At 41.4% G+C, this 17,485-nt stretch overlaps 1 protein-coding gene across 16 annotated transcripts in view; it reads left to right on the top strand.

The window, feature by feature from the left end:
* The window catches only part of ANK3 (ankyrin 3), a 558,892-nt gene that overhangs the window by 360,893 nt on the left and 180,514 nt on the right, over positions 1-17,485 (top strand). For 10 of the 16 annotated variants that reach the window (XM_075130811.1, XM_048856231.2, XM_075130812.1 and 7 more), the window contains 3 exons: positions 3,666-3,851; positions 4,413-4,436; positions 5,626-5,724. In XM_075130811.1, coding sequence (XP_074986912.1) covers positions 3,666-3,851; positions 4,413-4,436; positions 5,626-5,724 — 309 coding nt within the window. The remainder of the gene's footprint in view (positions 1-3,665; positions 3,852-4,412; positions 4,437-5,625; positions 5,725-17,485) is intronic. The other 6 variants (XM_048856230.2, XM_048856229.2, XM_048856233.2 and 3 more) reach the window with 1 other exon arrangement.

The raw sequence follows: 17,485 nt of genomic DNA, 5'->3' as shown, positions 1-17,485 counted from the left end.
AAGCTTATGCTCAAATAAATTGGTTAGTCTCTTAGGTGCCACAAGTATTCCAGTCCTTAGTTAGACTCTGCCATCTATGACCTCACACTTTCCTGCTACTTGAGTATTGCTTGCCAGTCACTGACAGTGGAATACACATAGAGACCAGCACTTGAAGAAGACGAGAAACATACTTATCTTATAGTAACTGGAGTTTCTTCTAGATGCTTTGTCCCAATCCGTACTCTATTACCCACCCTCCTCTTCCTCTGCTTCAGATCTTGTCTGACTTGCAGTGGAGAAGGAACTGGAGAGGCAGTTGGTGCATGTGCAGACCAACAGAGACCAAAATTCTCCAGCTCTGGGCACATGCAGTGCATGTGTACCCATAGTGGAATGCTGATAGGGGCCACACATCTCAAAGAACCTCCAGTTACTATAAGATAAGTAATTTTCTTATATACAGAACAGATGGGCCATTCCTTTGTAGATCTTCAGAAACTGAGGTTATAGGAAGCTGCTCAAATCACACACACCCTTCTTTCCCCTTGTGTGCAGAAAGGGGAAAATACATTCTTAATGACCTTTTTTTAAAATTAGCATTTAGAAGCCACTAGAAATCGAAGGAACCATAAACTGCAGGGAAGGCCTGACCAGAGGAGTTTGTTGCTAGAGAGCCTGCTTTTTTTTTTTTTTTTTTTTTTTTGCAGGTGAATCAACTGGCTACTCACATGGCTGACTATTGAAAACATTGGGTACTCCTCATTTTGAGAAATCAATGCTCTCATCAAAAGACATTTGACATCTTATTCCACATTGCCTCTGACCACATGGGACTTCTCTATTTTTCAGGGGCACTGTACTTACAGGAAAAAGACACAGGAATACAAATAATACAGATACTGGGGTGAAAAATATAATGTAAAGACAAAGGTTGCTTTGCTGTACCTGAATTCCTCACTGTAGAGTCAGGGAGCCCAACTAAACATACCATCACTTGACTGAAAATATTTAGTATGTGACTTACACAGAAATGAATCTAAAGGGGTTCTCAAATAAATCTCTAGCTGCACTGTTTGCTTAGAAAATTGGCTATATGCATTAAACGTCACAATGTGCCATTCGGATACCGTGGGAGATCCCATGGATGTGTTCATACAGTGGCTCAAGTTCAAAATGGCAATATTTACTGTACAAGAAAGAAAAGTTATGAGCCATCACATCAAGGGTCTAGTTACCATGGTGATAGGCTAGAAATCTAGGTAGGTAGGTAGGTATATAAATAGGTTGGTGTTGACATCACACACAGAACAATGATGAGATTTCACCATGGCCAATCCCTCTCACCATTTTTTTCATCTTCATTTACCCCTTTTCCTTTTCTCATTCCTTTCCCTTCATTCCTCCCTTCAATCTGAACCATTTTCTCCTGCCTCAAAAAAAAAAAAAAATTAAAAAATTAACAGGGCTCTCTGTTTTGTACTGGTTACATCCCTCCTTGCCAAGGGGTTTAGAAATGTGGACTGATATAACTTTCTGTACTCCCCAGCCATATTGCCCTAATGCCTCTGCAAGCCATTGCCATTCACACTTAGTACATCTCAAATGTTATGTTCTTGTGTGCTTGCTGCCCCATCTTCTGAGGATGAATCTTGTCTATATTTTCTAACCAATGTTCTCTTTGAGAAGGGCCAGAACTGAAGTAGCTAACTTTCCTGCCCATTCATATTACACATATCCTCGCTATTCACAGAGCATTACCTTAGTGGGAGGGGCCATCTTTCTACCTTGAATAGCTCTCCAGATTTTAATGGGTGATCTCAAAACCTTATCTAGAACATATCCAAAACTCTTACGTTTTGAAATGAGCTGGAAATTTTTCAAGACTCCTGGTATTGCTCAAGTCAGAAATGCTCTAAATTGCCTTCCTTTTGACATTGTGGTCCTTGTACTTTCCAATCCAAAAAATGATTGATGGAAAGGATTTTTTTTTTTAAATCTCCATCGCTAGCATAATTTCTTCAACCTCAGAAATGTTTAGTTTGTTAAATTTGTGTGCAGAAACAAAATAACTTGTTGGGTTTTTTTTAATTCATTGGGCTGTCCACAATCACAGATTCTGCTGATATGACAGTGAAATGCGATCCCAGAAATTGCCACATTTATTCCAGTGTATTTTTTCAATAAAAAATTTTGTCATCAAAAAATTGGGTTTTGACAAATAAAATTTTTGAAAAAAAAATTCATTTTTGGTGGAATTATTTAATGTAAAACAATTAAATAAGAAATTTTAGTGTTAAAACAATTTGGGGTATTTTCAATTATTTTAATTTCAAAATTGTGGGGAAATGCCTGTTTTCTCTCATTTTTTACTGTTCTCCCTTTTTCTATTGTAAAAGGGGGTGGGGCTTATGTGGCTTTTTGTGAAAAAATAAGAGAAAGTAAGAATTTAACTTTTAGGCATTAGTCTTAAGAATGTTACTTTTGTTTCTAAAAAGTTAACACTTTTTCTCATTTAACACAAAATAACTAACTTTTTTTAAAGTGGGGAAAAAAAGCAGGAGAAAGTGTTTCCACTACCATCACCGCTTTTTCTCACTTTTTTACATACACACATTCTCCCCCCTCCGACCCCCGACTTACTCTCCCCTACATTTTTAATAGAGGGGGAATGAGAGAAAGAGAGAGAGAGAGTTTTTTCCATCAAAATGTAGCAAAGTTGAAATGCAAAATTTTCAAATTTTCATTAAAAAATTCAGACAAAAAAACTAAATCTTTTTTTGGAAAGTTTTCATGGAAGATTAACAGTTTTTGCCCCCTTAGTTTTGGGAGTGTCAGCATCAAGATGGTGCTCTCTCTACTGGCTAAAAGTTTTGTTTGTTTGGGAAAATATCGAAATCAGCCACGAGCATCTAATATTCTCATCTTTCTGCACTTAGAGGTACCCACTGTAAAGTTTGTTAAGCCATTGTCTTAATTCTGTTTTTCACCTCTCAAATTCTTCCATTTACCCCATTTTCTTGGTCTACAATTTCTTCTAGTGTTAAAATAACTCCTGTACAGTTGATGAAAGGATGAAATGTCACTTAAGAATTAGTGTTTATGAATGGGCAGATGAACTTTGTAGCTGGAATGAAATAATTTACATAGTAGACGACTTTAAATTCTTAGCAAGTGTCAGTGGATTTTAAATTCCGCATATTTCAAAGATTAATGCAGTGTATAGAGATGAGTTTAATTTATTCAGAAAAAATATAATTATTTCAAACAGCTCTTTAGGGAAGGAAGATACATTGCTACAGGACATAATTAACATTTATAATTCAACATAATTTCAGTTTTTATTCTTGATTATACTTCCATGTTGGTTCTTTTAGTAACTTGTCTTGTTGTTCTTTCAAGCCTCATACACTTATTTGTCGTCTCCTTCTTTTATGTTTGTATACAGCCAGTCCTAAGTCACAGATTAATTGAAACTCTTAGGACCTGATTCACTAATACTTTACTCTAGTTTTATGGCCTTGTAACTCTGTTACACTCAGTTTGAGTAGACTGGACTCCACATAACACCTTACACATTACTTCCGATTTTGAGTTTTATTCTTTTTGATATGAATGTTACCAGTTTGCTTTTTGTTCTGGTAGTCTTTGAATATCTTTTGAGTGTCAATATTATTTGTTTACAGGATGGTTTCACACCTTTGGCAGTAGCCTTGCAACAAGGTCATGACCAGGTGGTTTCACTGTTGCTTGAAAATGATACAAAGGGAAAAGTCCGTCTTCCTGCTCTCCACATTGCTGCCCGCAAGGATGACACAAAGGCTGCTGCTCTGTTGCTGCAGAATGACCATAATGCAGATGTGGAGTCAAAGGTTAGTTGTAAAAAAAATAGGCTGAGACATGCCTAAAGCTATGTACTAACTACATGGATTATAACAGGCGAAGAGGTCCTTTAAGAAAGTGTTTGCTTCAAGGAATTACACTTGTGCCCCGTCTATTTCACATGATAAGTAATACAGTTTCATTTGTATTTTTTCTCCTCTGTTTAAAATCAGGGTTACTATCATGAGTAGACAGCATGTAAATAGAAAACCAACCAAACAAGGAAAATACTATTCAAATGATTGGTTGTATTTGAAGTGATGGCTAGTATCGGTAGAGTGCAGTAGAGAATGTAATTTAATAAAATAGTCATATGATTAAAATTGTGTGTAATCCTATTACTTTAAAACCTTTTATAGAAGTGTAATAATTAACATTTAAAATAGATGATCATTTAGTTTCCATCCAGTCTAGCTTCCTTCTGTGCCGATTGTGCTTTCACCATAGCTTCCCTGCCAGACAGCTATCATGAAGCTTTTTGCATCCATGTCACCAGTGGTCGACTAACCATTCATTTTTTCCCCTCTTTGCTTCCCAATGTGTTAACCTAGATGTTGGTGAATAGAACAACGGAGGTATATATAAATATATATATGCATCATCACTCTTTCATAACTTAGTGCTGCTGCATCATTTCTTTCTCCTCTGCTCTGCATTGCCTTTTATATGATAGATACCTGCTTTAGACTAAACAAAGTAGCATGTGCTAGAGAAGACTGTAGTTTAGTTACCAGGGCTTTCTGCAGCTAAAACTAGGGTTGTAAAAGTAAGAGTAAGCATTCTTTGGAACTAATTACGATATAAGCGTCATATTGCGTAAAGTGAAGGTTTCTGAAGTTCTAATACTGTAGATGTTTATCATCTGTGTGAAGAGCTGCAGACAACCCTGTGCATCCAGGACTGATTCTTTAGGCTTCTGCATGACACTTACCCTTGATGGTGTCAGCAAATTAAATGATTTTATAGTGGTACTAAATCTGCAAAACTCTCTAAGTGAGGCGGTGAAAGCTAGCATGGCTAAAAGGCTTGCTAACAATTTAGAAATGCATCTAGTTCCCATAAGGTTTCATACTTTTGGGGGACTGATTGAACTGCTGCATGTTTTAGCATTTTTTTAAAAGGAAGTAAAATTACATAAATATGTAAAAAAAAGTTGCTGAAGTGATGTTATCGGCTAGGCATTTTCTAATTAGGCTGACAACTTGTGGTGTCTTAACATAACCCAGTGTGATTGCCCACAGTAGGAGAGTGATCTTTATAGTACTAACCGTTGAAAAAAAAGCCACATTAATAATTTAAAATGGTCTTTGATGTTGCTTTAATTAGCAGTTTCTTTGAATTTATAAAATCTAGTTAGCAAGTGTCTTGAAGTGATTTGCTTCTGAACTTCTGCAAAGAATCACTAAGAAAAATTTTACTTGCAAGGCTAAAATAATACAGATAACAAGTAGATATTTCTGGTTAGAAATTAATTTCTCCTCTTAAAAGAAGGATAATTTTTTAAATTCAAATGTCTTCTGATGTTTATCTAGAATAACTAAAAGTCTTATCCTAGTCCTGTTCTTGTAGAATAATTTTGTTATTTTTTTCCCCTCTTTTATTTAGTATTATGATTTCATGTAACCTGTCAGTGAGTGAATATCAGGACAGAATGGAATATTAACTTGCATATTCTGCTTGCTAGTTTTTGTCAGTGCTGTCAGACAAATTTTGCAGGAACAAGAAGACATTAAAATATTAATTAAATTTCTTTTTTTCCCCCAGAGTGGTTTTACTCCACTCCACATAGCGGCTCACTATGGAAATATTAATGTTGCTACATTGCTATTAAATCGGAGTGCTGCTGTGGACTTCACTGCAAGGGTAAGAGTAAAATCTCACAGCTATGTTCAAGTTGTATAAGAAACTTTTTGAAACATTCCCATTCAGAGATAGGGACTCATGCATTATTCTTACCATGGCTGTAGACTCTGTAGATCAACTGTTGTGATATAATTGTAAGTCTCAGTATTGGTGCAGGAAAGATAGGAAGTATGGCAAGAGACCACCCTGGCTTCACCAAAAGATCTTCAATGATCTGAAACTCAAAAAAGAGTTATACAAAAAGTGGAAACTAGGTCAAAATATGACCTATAAATAAACAACATAGGGATGCAGGGACAAAATTAGAAAGACCAAGGCACAAACAAGATAAAACTAGCTAAGGACATCAAGGCTAACAAGAAAACATTTTATAAATGTATTAGAAGCAAGAGGAAGACCAAGCTTAGTGTATGCCCATTACTCAATGAGGAAGGAAAGACAATAACAGAAAACGCAGCAATGGCCAAAGTGTTAAATGCCGTTTTTGTTTCCGTTTTCACCAAAAAAGCTGTGATTGGATAACTAGCACAGTGAACATCAATGTAAATGGGATAGAATCTGAGGCTAAAGCAGCGAAAGAACAAGTTAAGAATTACTTAGACAAGTTAGATGTCTTGAAGTCAGCAGGGCCTAACTTAAGGAACTGACTGAAGATATGTCTGAGCCATTAGTGATTATCTTGAGAATTTGGGGAGGATGGGAGGGATCCTAGAGGACTGGGAAAGGGCAAATATATAGTACCTATCTCTAAAAAGGGGAATGATGACCACCCAGGGAATCAGGCCAGTCAGCTTAACTTCAGTACCTGGTAAGATAATGGAGCAAATAATCAAACAATCGGTTTGTAAGCATGTGGAAGATAATAAGGTGACAAATCATGTCAAACCAGCCTATTTTCCTTTGACAGGGTAACAAGCCTTGTGGATGGGGAGAATCAGTCAATGTGATAAAGCTCGACTTTAGTAAGGCTTTTGTTACTGTCTCACATGACCTTGTCATAATCAAACTAGGGAAATATAGCTTACATGAACCTACTGTAAGGTGGATGCACAACTGGTTTCAAAACCATACTCTGAGAGTAATTATCAATGGTTCACAGTCAAGCTGGAAGGGCATATTGAGTGAGATCCCACAGGGACCTCTCCTGAATCCAGTACTATTCAAAAGCTCCATAAATTATTTGGCTAATGGTGTAGAAAGTAAACTTTTAAAGTGTGAGGATGATACCAACCTGGGAGGGGTTGCAAGTGCTTTGGAGGACTGGATTAAAATTCAAAATGTTCTTGACAAAATGGAGAAATGGTATGAATTAAATAGGATGAAATCTAATCAGGACAAATGCAAAGTACTACACTTAGGAATTATTCAAATACAAAATGGGAAATGACTGCCTAGGAAGGAGTACTGTACAAAGGATCTGGGGGTTATTGTAGATTACAAACTAAATATGAGTCAACAGTGTAATATTGTTACAAAAAAAGCAAACCTCATTCTAGGATGTATTAGCAGGAGTGTTGTATGCAAGACACAAGAAGTAATTCTTCCACTCTACTCAGCACTCATAAAGCCTTAACTGGAGTACTGCATCCAGTTCTGGTGGCCATTAAGCTGCCCCTATTGAAAATGGCTGCCATCTCCAGTTGTTTCTAATTAACTTGAAATCAGGGTGCCCTTAGTGAATATGACAGTTGCATCTTCACTTTGTGTGAGAGAGATCCAGCCAGCACATAATAAAGGACCTGGAAATCTGGAGGGGTAGGAAATAAGACTAGATGTTTGGGAAATGTAAAGAAAGCTAGGAAGGAGTCTTGTGGCAAGAGAAACTCTAGACACAGAGGAATATGAGAGAGACTGGCTCAGAGAAATGTAGGTGGGCCAAGAAAATGTAGCAAGGGAGGGAGAATACGGGGGCAATAGAATGTGAATTGCAGGCAGGGACACAGAGGGATGTGTGTGGGAAGGGAATGAGACTGCAGGGACAGGATAATATAGAGGATAAGGAGGGAGAATGCAATAGGCAGGAGACTTAAGGGTAAGGGACAAAAAGTGCGGAGGAAGCAGGAAACTGGGAGAATGATAGAGGGTGGGGAGGCATGGGCAAGAGACTTTTTAATTTTTTTTTTAATTTAGTCTTCCGTCATTTACATCAGGATGATTTACTCTTTACAACCAAAAATCTGTATTACCACTTTGAATGTGTGCACCATGGGACACAGAACACTAGATAAAAAGTGTAATATTGTTCTGAGTAGAAATTTCCTTTTAGTTTGATAGGCTGTAAATCTGAAACACATCAATTACCATATTATTAAGTAACACAGATTTTTTGACAAAAGATTTATAATAAATAATATAAACCAATGAAAAATAAAATAATTGTGTTTATTTAAAAATAGTAATTTTCTGGCCTAAAGGACTTAACAGAAAGTCAAAAACTGAACACTTTCAGATTTTTGGCTTGTGCCTCCCTATGTTGCTTGCACATATCTCCCATCATTATCATTAGAATATTGATGGGGAGGGTAACAAGACATGAATGGAGGGTTTGAATAGAGTACAGTACTTTCTAATTACAGTTTGAGACATCCTTTTATCCATAAGCTATCAGTAGGTATTTAGGTGAAAAGGGTTCACTCAGGTTCTGTTGTTGGCTACAGTGTATTTGCTGCAGTATTGTTCAACATTTTACTACATAATTTAAGTTCCAGAAGCTGAATGACACTGTCTTAGGGCCTGATCCAATGCCTCTTGAAACCAATGGATAGACTCCCAAGGGATACTGAGTCAAGCTCATAGTGCAATATTAAAGGGGAAAGGTCAACTCTAACACAGGTCATGAATGAGCTCAGTAGTCTCTGGCACAACCTAATGACTGTTTTCCAAATCACTAGAACATTCCATCATTAACTGTAATTTACAGTGTCGTTTTAGGAGAGGCCCAAGGTTGGAAAACAGGATGTTCACAGGCTAAGATTAAGATGTGTTTGCAAAGGTTTCTTGGAAGCCTGCAAGCTGCTAACCATGTTATCCATGGCTTTCGCTAGTAATATTGGTCTCTTATTTTCATGACCACTAAATATACTAACATTAACTGCAACATTAGGAAATATAAAGCTGTCATGAAGCTCAGTCTCAAATATTGACAAGTGCTAATTAAAGGGGCAAGGGAAGGAAGGGCCTGAGGTCAACCCTGTCCCACTTCAGAAACTAGGGGAGGGATTAGTGTTACTAACCAGTCTCATACAAGGCCTAATATATTAAAATAATCATAGCTCTTATGCCTCAGCAACTCAGTTTTGGATTAGGGACACTGATCAAGGAGCAGATCAAAAGCAGTTAAAAAAAAAAACCCTCAGTCTTCTGAAGTTCCATGTTCTCCCCCATCAGCTGTTGTCATGAGTACAAAAGCAAGCAGACTGTTCAATTAACTGAAGAAGTGCTGACACAGGGATGTCTTCCTGGAAGAAGAGTGGGGCTGACGGGATGACTCAGAGCCCTGAACTGCTTCTTGTGCTTAGGAAGCTGGGCAGGAGCATCAGCAGGACACAGTAATCACTTTTTTGTAGTTGGTGTCTGGCTGTAAAAATCTAGAAAACTTGGCAGTGACAGAAGCAGTCGTAGAGTAAATAACAGGGTAGAGTTGAGTTTGCTTTTTTGTACTTTTCATACTGCGGGTAGTGAAAATGCTTTATAGAGAGATGAGGTAGGTACCGGTGCAGCCGTAAATTTATAGACAAATGAAGCAACCGTTATATGCGAAGAATACTTTACAGACCTAAGCACGAGGCAGTAGTAGCCCTAGCTTGACACTCTGCCTACTCCGCTGCCAGACTTCAAGGGGTGGCAAAAATGACCTGTACGCACTAGTTGCCCCACTGTTACCTGGGCTGTGGGCACCTCTTATTGTTATTTTTATTCAAATAGCACCGATAATATTCTGGGTGCCACACATACAGGAATAAAAGACCCAATCTTGAATATCTTACAATCTAAGAAGACAAGCAACATGCTGAGGGTGTGGGAGAGGGGTGCAATCAAAATACATGCAAGCTTTTTTATATGTCATATAGAGATTTTCAAAGGCAGAAAGAGCAGTTAGACACCCAATGAGAAGTGGGTGCCTATATGCCCTTTGTACCTGTGAAAATCTACCATTTTATATACTTCCTTTTGTTGAATACATACGCATCTGTTATACTTGGCTGCCCTTCACCCTAACCATAATTAGTAGTGTCTTGTAGACATTATGGAAGCAGAGAGTTTTGAAGAGGTATTTGGAGGACAGAAGGCGGTGACCTTATGAATTCGTTCTCAGAGGTCATTTATGGACAGGGAGCAGTGTGACAGAAGGTGCAGAGACAGATGTGGGAGAAGTGGCTAAATGGGCAGTCAAGAGTAGCTAATATATTTTGTGGAAAGGAAGTGGGAAAAGACTGGACAAAGAAGGGTGAGAGAGAGCTATGAAGGGTCTGGAGGGTGAGGGCAAGAAGCTTGAATTTGATGTGGTATAAAAGGGAGTGGAGGTCTTTAGGAAGGAGGAGGACTTGGCTAGAATAATGGGCAAGAAAGAGGATTTTAGCAGTGGTGTTTTTAATGGGTTGAAGGGAGGCAACGTGGGTGTTAGGAAGACCAGAGAAGAGGAAATTGCAGAAATGATGATGGGAGAAGACGAGGGCCTGACAAGAGTTTTTGCTGTGTGCATAGAAGGCTAACACCTCTGTGCCTATAGCAGTGTTGCTGTACTGTCAGTAGCAGTGTCCCTTGTGAAGCAAGGGAGCAGCTGCTCTCCTCACCCCTTGCCAGCCAACACCTTTCTGCCTCTCAGCTATGCTTCCCACTTTTTTCTGCATTTAAGAATAGATCCAGGGCCTCTTACGGTGTTATAAACCCTGCAGATCTGAGCACCTGTTGGCTCTGAGTGGGCACCTGAAACTGAGAATTGGATCCGAATCTGCTACAGTTCCAGACTCTCTAAATCTGATGGTTGATGAGGTGTGACTTTGGACCCTGAGCTCCAGCAACTCCCTCATATCTATGTGTTGCCTCAGTCCTGACTGGGGCCTCAGAGAGATGGAATTCCATTGGCCACTCTGAACCAGTGGGAGTTTTCTCCAGTACTTTCCAGTACAATCAGTCCCATATCTCATCTGATTCCTTCTGCCCCAGTTGCAGAGGCTCAGATCTGGGGGTCTCCACAGATAGTCTCAATTTAAACTGAGATAGTATCAGAGGCTCATCTTGGAAGTTCTCAGATCCATGCCAATCTGAGATGAGAAGGGTCCATTCTAGATCTTTTGACACCTCAGACACAAGCCACCTGGATCACTCTTGTCTTCTTAAGTCTTCCTACAGGAAATTTCCTTCAGATAACATTGCCTACTCACATTAGGGCAGTCCTTGAAACATCAGGCACCTCAGAAAGGCCTCTCCAGCCATCCACAATAAGTAAAACTTCACAGGTGTTGCGAGCAATAAGAGAGACCAGTTGCTCTCAATTCTGGCTCCACCTGCAGCATCCAATAGCAGGCAGCTGTTTTGCTTGAAATTTTGAGAGCCCTGCACCATACTGGATATAGTATGGAAGGACTATTCCATTCAGTTCCGCTCCATGCCTCCTCCTTTTGCTCCTTTCCCATCCTTTTCAGGAAGAGCTGGGTTTTTATTCCCAGTGCTTCCTAGTCTTAAAGACACAAGGAGATTTCCATGCTGTATTAGACTAAAGAAAGTGAATATTAACTCTTTGGGGCAGGGACTGTGCCTTCTTTTATGTTTGTAGAGCACATAGCCCACCTAGATTAAAACTTTATATGGTGATACGGAGAGTCATTATCTGTCATGCCACCATTGGAGACCTGTGTTAGTGCTGCTCCACTTAAGAGATCAAGTAGTTCATGTTTTCCTGGGTTTCCTGTCTCATCATGGCTTCCAGTCCATGCTCTTCTTTCCTGGATATAATCTGGCTACTGTTCAGGAGTCTGGACCTCAGATTCAACCAGGAAATGTCACTTTCAACCCGATGCAGAAACTGACTTGATGAGAGTATTACTACTTGACCCTGCTGTAGCAATGGCTTTCATATACCAATAGAAAAGTTCCTGGACTAGCCCTTTAAATAAAAAGAACAAGAGTACTTGTGGCACCTTAGAGACTAACAAGTTTATTTGAGCATAAGCTTTCGTGAGCTACAGCTCACTTCACATGCATCCGATGAAGTGAGCTGTAGCTCACGAAAGTTTATGCTCAAATAAATTCGTCAACTTTCGTGAGCTACAGCTCACTTCATCGGATGCATTTGAAGTGAGCTGTAGCTCACGAAAGCTTATGCTCAAATAAATTTGTTAGTCTCTAAGGTGCCACAAGTACTCCTTTTCTTGTTGCGAATACAGACTAACACGGCTGCTACTCTGAACCCTTTAATAAGAGAGCTTTGCCCGATCTTTTCTGAGTTCCTGCATTCATTATCTATGACTCTGAGAAAGAGACCTTTGCAACCTTGTCCAATTTATAGGATATAGCTCAGGAGGAGACAGCCTGCTAGCAGTGCCTCAACAAATTCTATAAGCTTTCATCTGTTTGGCAGTGTCCTTTGAGGATTTCCATTCTGCCAACCATGTCAATCCATAGTGATAACCTGAGTAAAACCTGAACTAGGGAAATGTTCTAGACAGTGTTGACTCTTGTAGCCTGTTGAAGCTCAGGGAATCCATCCTTCACTGGAGCTTCAAGCCATACAGCAAATATTGAGAATTTTCCTTTCTTACGTAAAGGGCTGAAGTCATCAGAGCCTGCCAGGCTGTGAAGCCCCAAAATATTACTTAACTGCCAAAGAGAGGAGGGTAGCTTGTGCCCTTCATATATGTAGCCAAGCAGTGGTGGAAGAACAGAATATGGGACCCTGTGCAGGTTTTTTTTTGTGGGCCCCTTCCTCAAATTTTAATGAGTGTTTCACTTATTTATAGCACCAAATCTGCCAATTCAACTGTTCAGTACTTGATAACAATTCTCAAAATGTGAATGTCTGTGAAACAGTATAGTGCAACATATAATACTGACTTTTTCTCCTCTCCTGTTTGAATCACATTTTGCAAGACTTTCATTCTGTAAACTCATGAACTATCTGCTATAGGTTCATGTTTCTGGCCTGCTCCCAGGATCTCAGCCCTTGAGGGAGACCCCCTACCATCCCTTCCCAGGAGTCCATGTCTCCCCTGCCCCACTCCTTACCCTAGCCCTCCCTGCTGTCTCAAGGCTTCCTTGGAGGAAGGGATTTAGGTTCTCCCCTCTGTGCCCCACAGTCACTCCTCCTCCCCATCCCCTCCCTCTATGCTCCACATTCAGACCTGCTCTCCTTCCCTCCTGGGGTATGTGGGAGGCAGTTGCCATCGCAGCTGGGAGTGGGCAGGAGTACACAGACCAGGTACCTCTGCCTGAGTGGCGGTGGCATAGGCTCCCCATCCTGCACTGCAGCTCCCTGCCAGGCTGGACCAAAAGAACAGCCAAGCTTGCTCTTCCCCTGGCTCAAAGCTTCGTGGCGGTCCCTGGCCCTGAGAGGAGCTGCTGTGGGTTCCAGCAGGTGGAGTGGGACTTGGATGCAACTGTGCCCTCAGCCATGTGAGAAGTGAACATTTAGGCCTGATTTCTGTGGGTATAGTTGCATCCACGGATCCCAGCTAGAACTTCCAGTGCTCCCTGGGCCCTCTAAGTTGCATGGGCCCCTATACACCTGCCCCAGTGTAGCCATGACAAGTTAACTTTGGGACTGCTTCATAGTTCATCAGATCTTTCACTTTTTGCCATTTGCTTGGTAGAGAGAAACAACTATCTTTTAAATTACTTGAATTTCAGTCATCAGAGCAAATATCAGTGACACTTGAAAACTTCGTTGGTGAATGCAATATTCCAGAAAGGGAGCATCTCAGATTCTCGATCTGTTTGCCTCCAGGATGATACCAGATGTCCTTTGTACAATTATTGAGTGGCAGGCTAGTGACAGACACATTCATCATGGAGGGGAGTGATATATACCTTCTAACTGATTCCTCTGCTTCCTTAAATCACCAGAAAGGTGAAGCATGGATTCATAGATACAACATAGGCTCTCTGGTTTTGATATTCACATTTCTTAGTGCATCAGACTATCATTCTTCTTTCCATCATCTGTGGACTTTGTATGTCAGAAGCAGGGTCAGTCTTCATCCAGTCACAGAACCAGTTCCTAGCAGCCTGAATCTTAGCACTCTGGTAGGTACACATCTTGAATACTTAGACAAACTGCAGCAAGCTCTTTCATAACCTAGGAGGGTGAGTGAAGTACAGCTATGTATAGTCCATCCTCCATTCCCAGGCTTACATTAGTATAAAGTCATGTTGAGCCATCACCCTAAAATCTTCCGATGTACTCTCTGAAATAGTCTTGTCTTAATCAGTGTATCAGCCTCCCTGTCTGCTTCCTGAAACATTAGAGTTTAGAAGGGGAAGGCAGGCTGCATAAGCTGGATATAAATAGGGTGCACTGAGTGACAAGTCTCCAAGGTTGTTTGTAGCATTTTGGACACAAGTCCATTGGGGAGTTAGTCTCTGTTTAGGGATTGTGTAAATGGATTAAACTCTGTATTCAGTCCTGTTGCGGCCAAGAAGGTAAGCCTATCCTGTTAGGTCTATGATAGCTTTCCTTATGTGATTGAGGAATGAACGTCTCTACCTCTGACTTCTATAAAGCTGCCTCATGGAACTCAAGTCACACCTTCACACAACACTCTCAATTTAGGAGATAACTCTGATTCTTTTTTCAAGAGATCAGCCTTCATTTAACTAAGCAATCCTCAACCCTCCACTAGGGACTGTAATTGGTCAGAAGTGTTATGAGAATGGGGACTCTGTAGAGGCAATTCTTGCTGAAGAAAGAAAAGTTCTTCATCTGTATAGTGCATTTGAAGTTTCATACTGTTTCGCTCTCTTTCTCTCCTGTTTCAGTCAGGACTCCAAATAGTGCAAACGGTCTAAGGAAAACTGAGATCCCTTATATGACCTCATAATAAACATTCAGATTTTACTGTTTTGAAGTGGGTTATATAGGCAACATGCAATACTGATAGCAATACTGCTGAGTAGCAGAATACCATCAACACATCATAAGGAGCTGGCCGCAAATAAGTGTAAGCAGTATGACAAGAGAACTTGTTGTTTTCCTTATTGTTTGTTTTTTGTCTTGTATAATTGTCCTTTGCAGTAGCATACTTCCCTTTTCTTCTATGACATTTTTATTTCATGCATCTTGAGACTGGAGAAAAAATTCTTAAATAGGGCATGTATTACATAAAACTGAGAAAAAAGCTTAAGAATTCTGGGCTACTTTTGAGGCTTCCTGGGGAAGAGGAAAATACATATTGTTTTCTCATTTCAAAAGAATCACAGTCTATCTCACTGCAGTCTGTGCATGCATGTCAGGTTCCATGAAAAATGTAAGATTTGGTCTTCTGCAATGATGGTGGTACTGTGGCATCTCAAAATTCTAAACAAAGGAAGATTCCTGGGGGAGTGAATATTGAATTTTCATAGTGGACATTGTACAGTGTATATATGTAGCCATACAGTTGTATAGATAAATAAAATATTTCACTGGCAGAAAAAATATATTGTGCAATGTTATGGCTGAGAACTTAAATACACAAAAGCTAGAAATTTAGTAATACTTTCTCCTAGTTCTATAGCAAATTCCTGGCATGACAGTCTGGCAGTCATCAGCTATTCTTTCATGCATTCCTCCAATGTCAATATTAAACCCTTCTCAGATCCTGCTCTCAATCTGGAAGTAAGAGGAGGGTCTTATTAAAATCCAAACTCATTCTAATATTTTGATAACAAATTGGATTTGGAAAAAAAAATTAGGACTGTCAAGCAATTAAAAAAATTAATCACGGTTAATCGCACTGTTAAACGATAATAGAATACCATTTATTTAAAATTTTTGGATGTTTTCCACATTTTCAAATATATTGATTCTTCTTTGAGTGATTGCTCATATCGATTCCAATTAGGTGTGCGCATGCCACATGCACGGCCATCGGAAAGTTTTTCCCCTAGCAGCATCCGTCAGGTCGGCTGTGGAGCCCCCTGGAGTCGCACCTCCATAGCGCGCAATATATGACCCTGCTGACCTGGCGCCACCTCAGTTCCTTCTTACCGCCTGTGACGGTCGTTGGAACAGTGGCATCTTGCTTAGCAAGTTCTCCACGTTTCCCTAGCTTGATTCTCATAGTAGTTGTTCTTGTTCTTTCTTGTAGTTTTCTTTTTGTTTTTGGTGTAGTTAGTAGCAGTTGGGTTGGGGGGGTCTCCCTCTGTCCCGACTGCTTTCCCTTGGGAGGGCTCTCACGCTCAATCCCCAGGATTCAAATCCTGCAAATCCTGCTCCAAGCCCATGCCAACAGGTGACCCCCACAACTCTTGTCTGAAGTGTCTGGGGGAGGCTCACCAAGCCGAAAAGTTCAGGATCTGCAAAGGGGTTCATCCTAGGACCAAGAAGGAGTGGAACTTTTGTCTTAAGCAACTCCTTATGGAGGTGGCATTTAGACCCCAGGTTTCTTTGGCGCAGCAGGAACCAGCACCGAGTTCTTCGGTGCGCAGTGCCTGGGCGACAGTGGTGAAAGTGGCCCCGCAGATGGACTCTGGCCAAGACCTGCCGCACCGCTGCTCCCCGGTGCTGAAACTGGCGGCTTCAGCCTGGCATCATCCCACTCCCCAGCACCGAAGTGGCACTGGAAGCAGGAGAAGAGTATCTCTGCTGCGCAGAGACCCACCCACCTGGAGCCTGCCAATAGGGCGCATCCCAAAGAGGAGCACCCGGGCGCTAAGGCTGTGGACGTGGCACCGTCGACTTTGGCCCCACAAGGAGAACCATCGTGTCCGGTGCCATTGGACTCTTTGACCCACAGCACTGTGGAAATGCAGATGCCGTCCACTCTGGATACCTTTGTGGCTGCGAGGGACCTCATCGCCATGACAGCACCGGGGTCTCCTCTGCTCCATGCCAAGCCTCCAGTGCCTCAGCGTGTGGCACTCAAGGCAAGCCAGCATTGTTCCGATCATCGGCACCATCGGTCGAACCTCGGCACCGTTCAAGGTCCAAGCACCGCTCCCCGTCACGGCACTGCTCCCCGTTGTGGCACCAGTCGCACTTGCAGCACCACTCCCGATCGTGTCATCGCTCCTGGTCACGGCGCTGCTCCGTACAACGGTCGCCTTTGCAGAATAGGTCCCAAACTTGGTACCGGTCACAACGCCGCTCACCATCTCGGCACAGCTCCAGGTCGCAGTACTGCTCTAGGTCCTGGCACTGTGGCATGTCCTGGCATAGCTCCCCAGCTTCACGACAATGCTCTCCAGCTTCACGACGCCGTTCTCCAAAGCAGGTCCACACGGCACCACCCTGGCCCTCACAATCCCAATCCCAATCCCGTTCCTCAGGCTTGGAAATGGGGTCTCAGTATACGGAGCGGGACTGAGGCCATTCAGACCATGGACACCCTGATATGGGGGCAGGTGCGCAATATGGGTCTGCAGGCCAAGGAGGTGGTGGAATCGGAGGACCCAGTGGTAGACATTTTGGCCCCGGAAGGTCCGTCAATGGTGGCCTTGCCCCTCATCAAGACCATTCAGGCCAATGCCAAAACCATCTGGCAGACCCCCGCCTCTATACCCTCTATGGCCAAAGGGGTCAAACGCAAGTACTTTGTGCCCTCGAAGGGCTATGACTAGCTCTTCA

The sequence above is a fragment of the Caretta caretta genome, chromosome 7 (assembly GCF_965140235.1).
Source record: "Caretta caretta isolate rCarCar2 chromosome 7, rCarCar1.hap1, whole genome shotgun sequence".
NCBI classification, from domain to species: Eukaryota; Metazoa; Chordata; order Testudines; family Cheloniidae; genus Caretta; species Caretta caretta.
The sequence above is the reverse complement of the archived record's forward strand: the minus strand, read 5'-3'. Positions and strand labels throughout refer to the sequence as shown.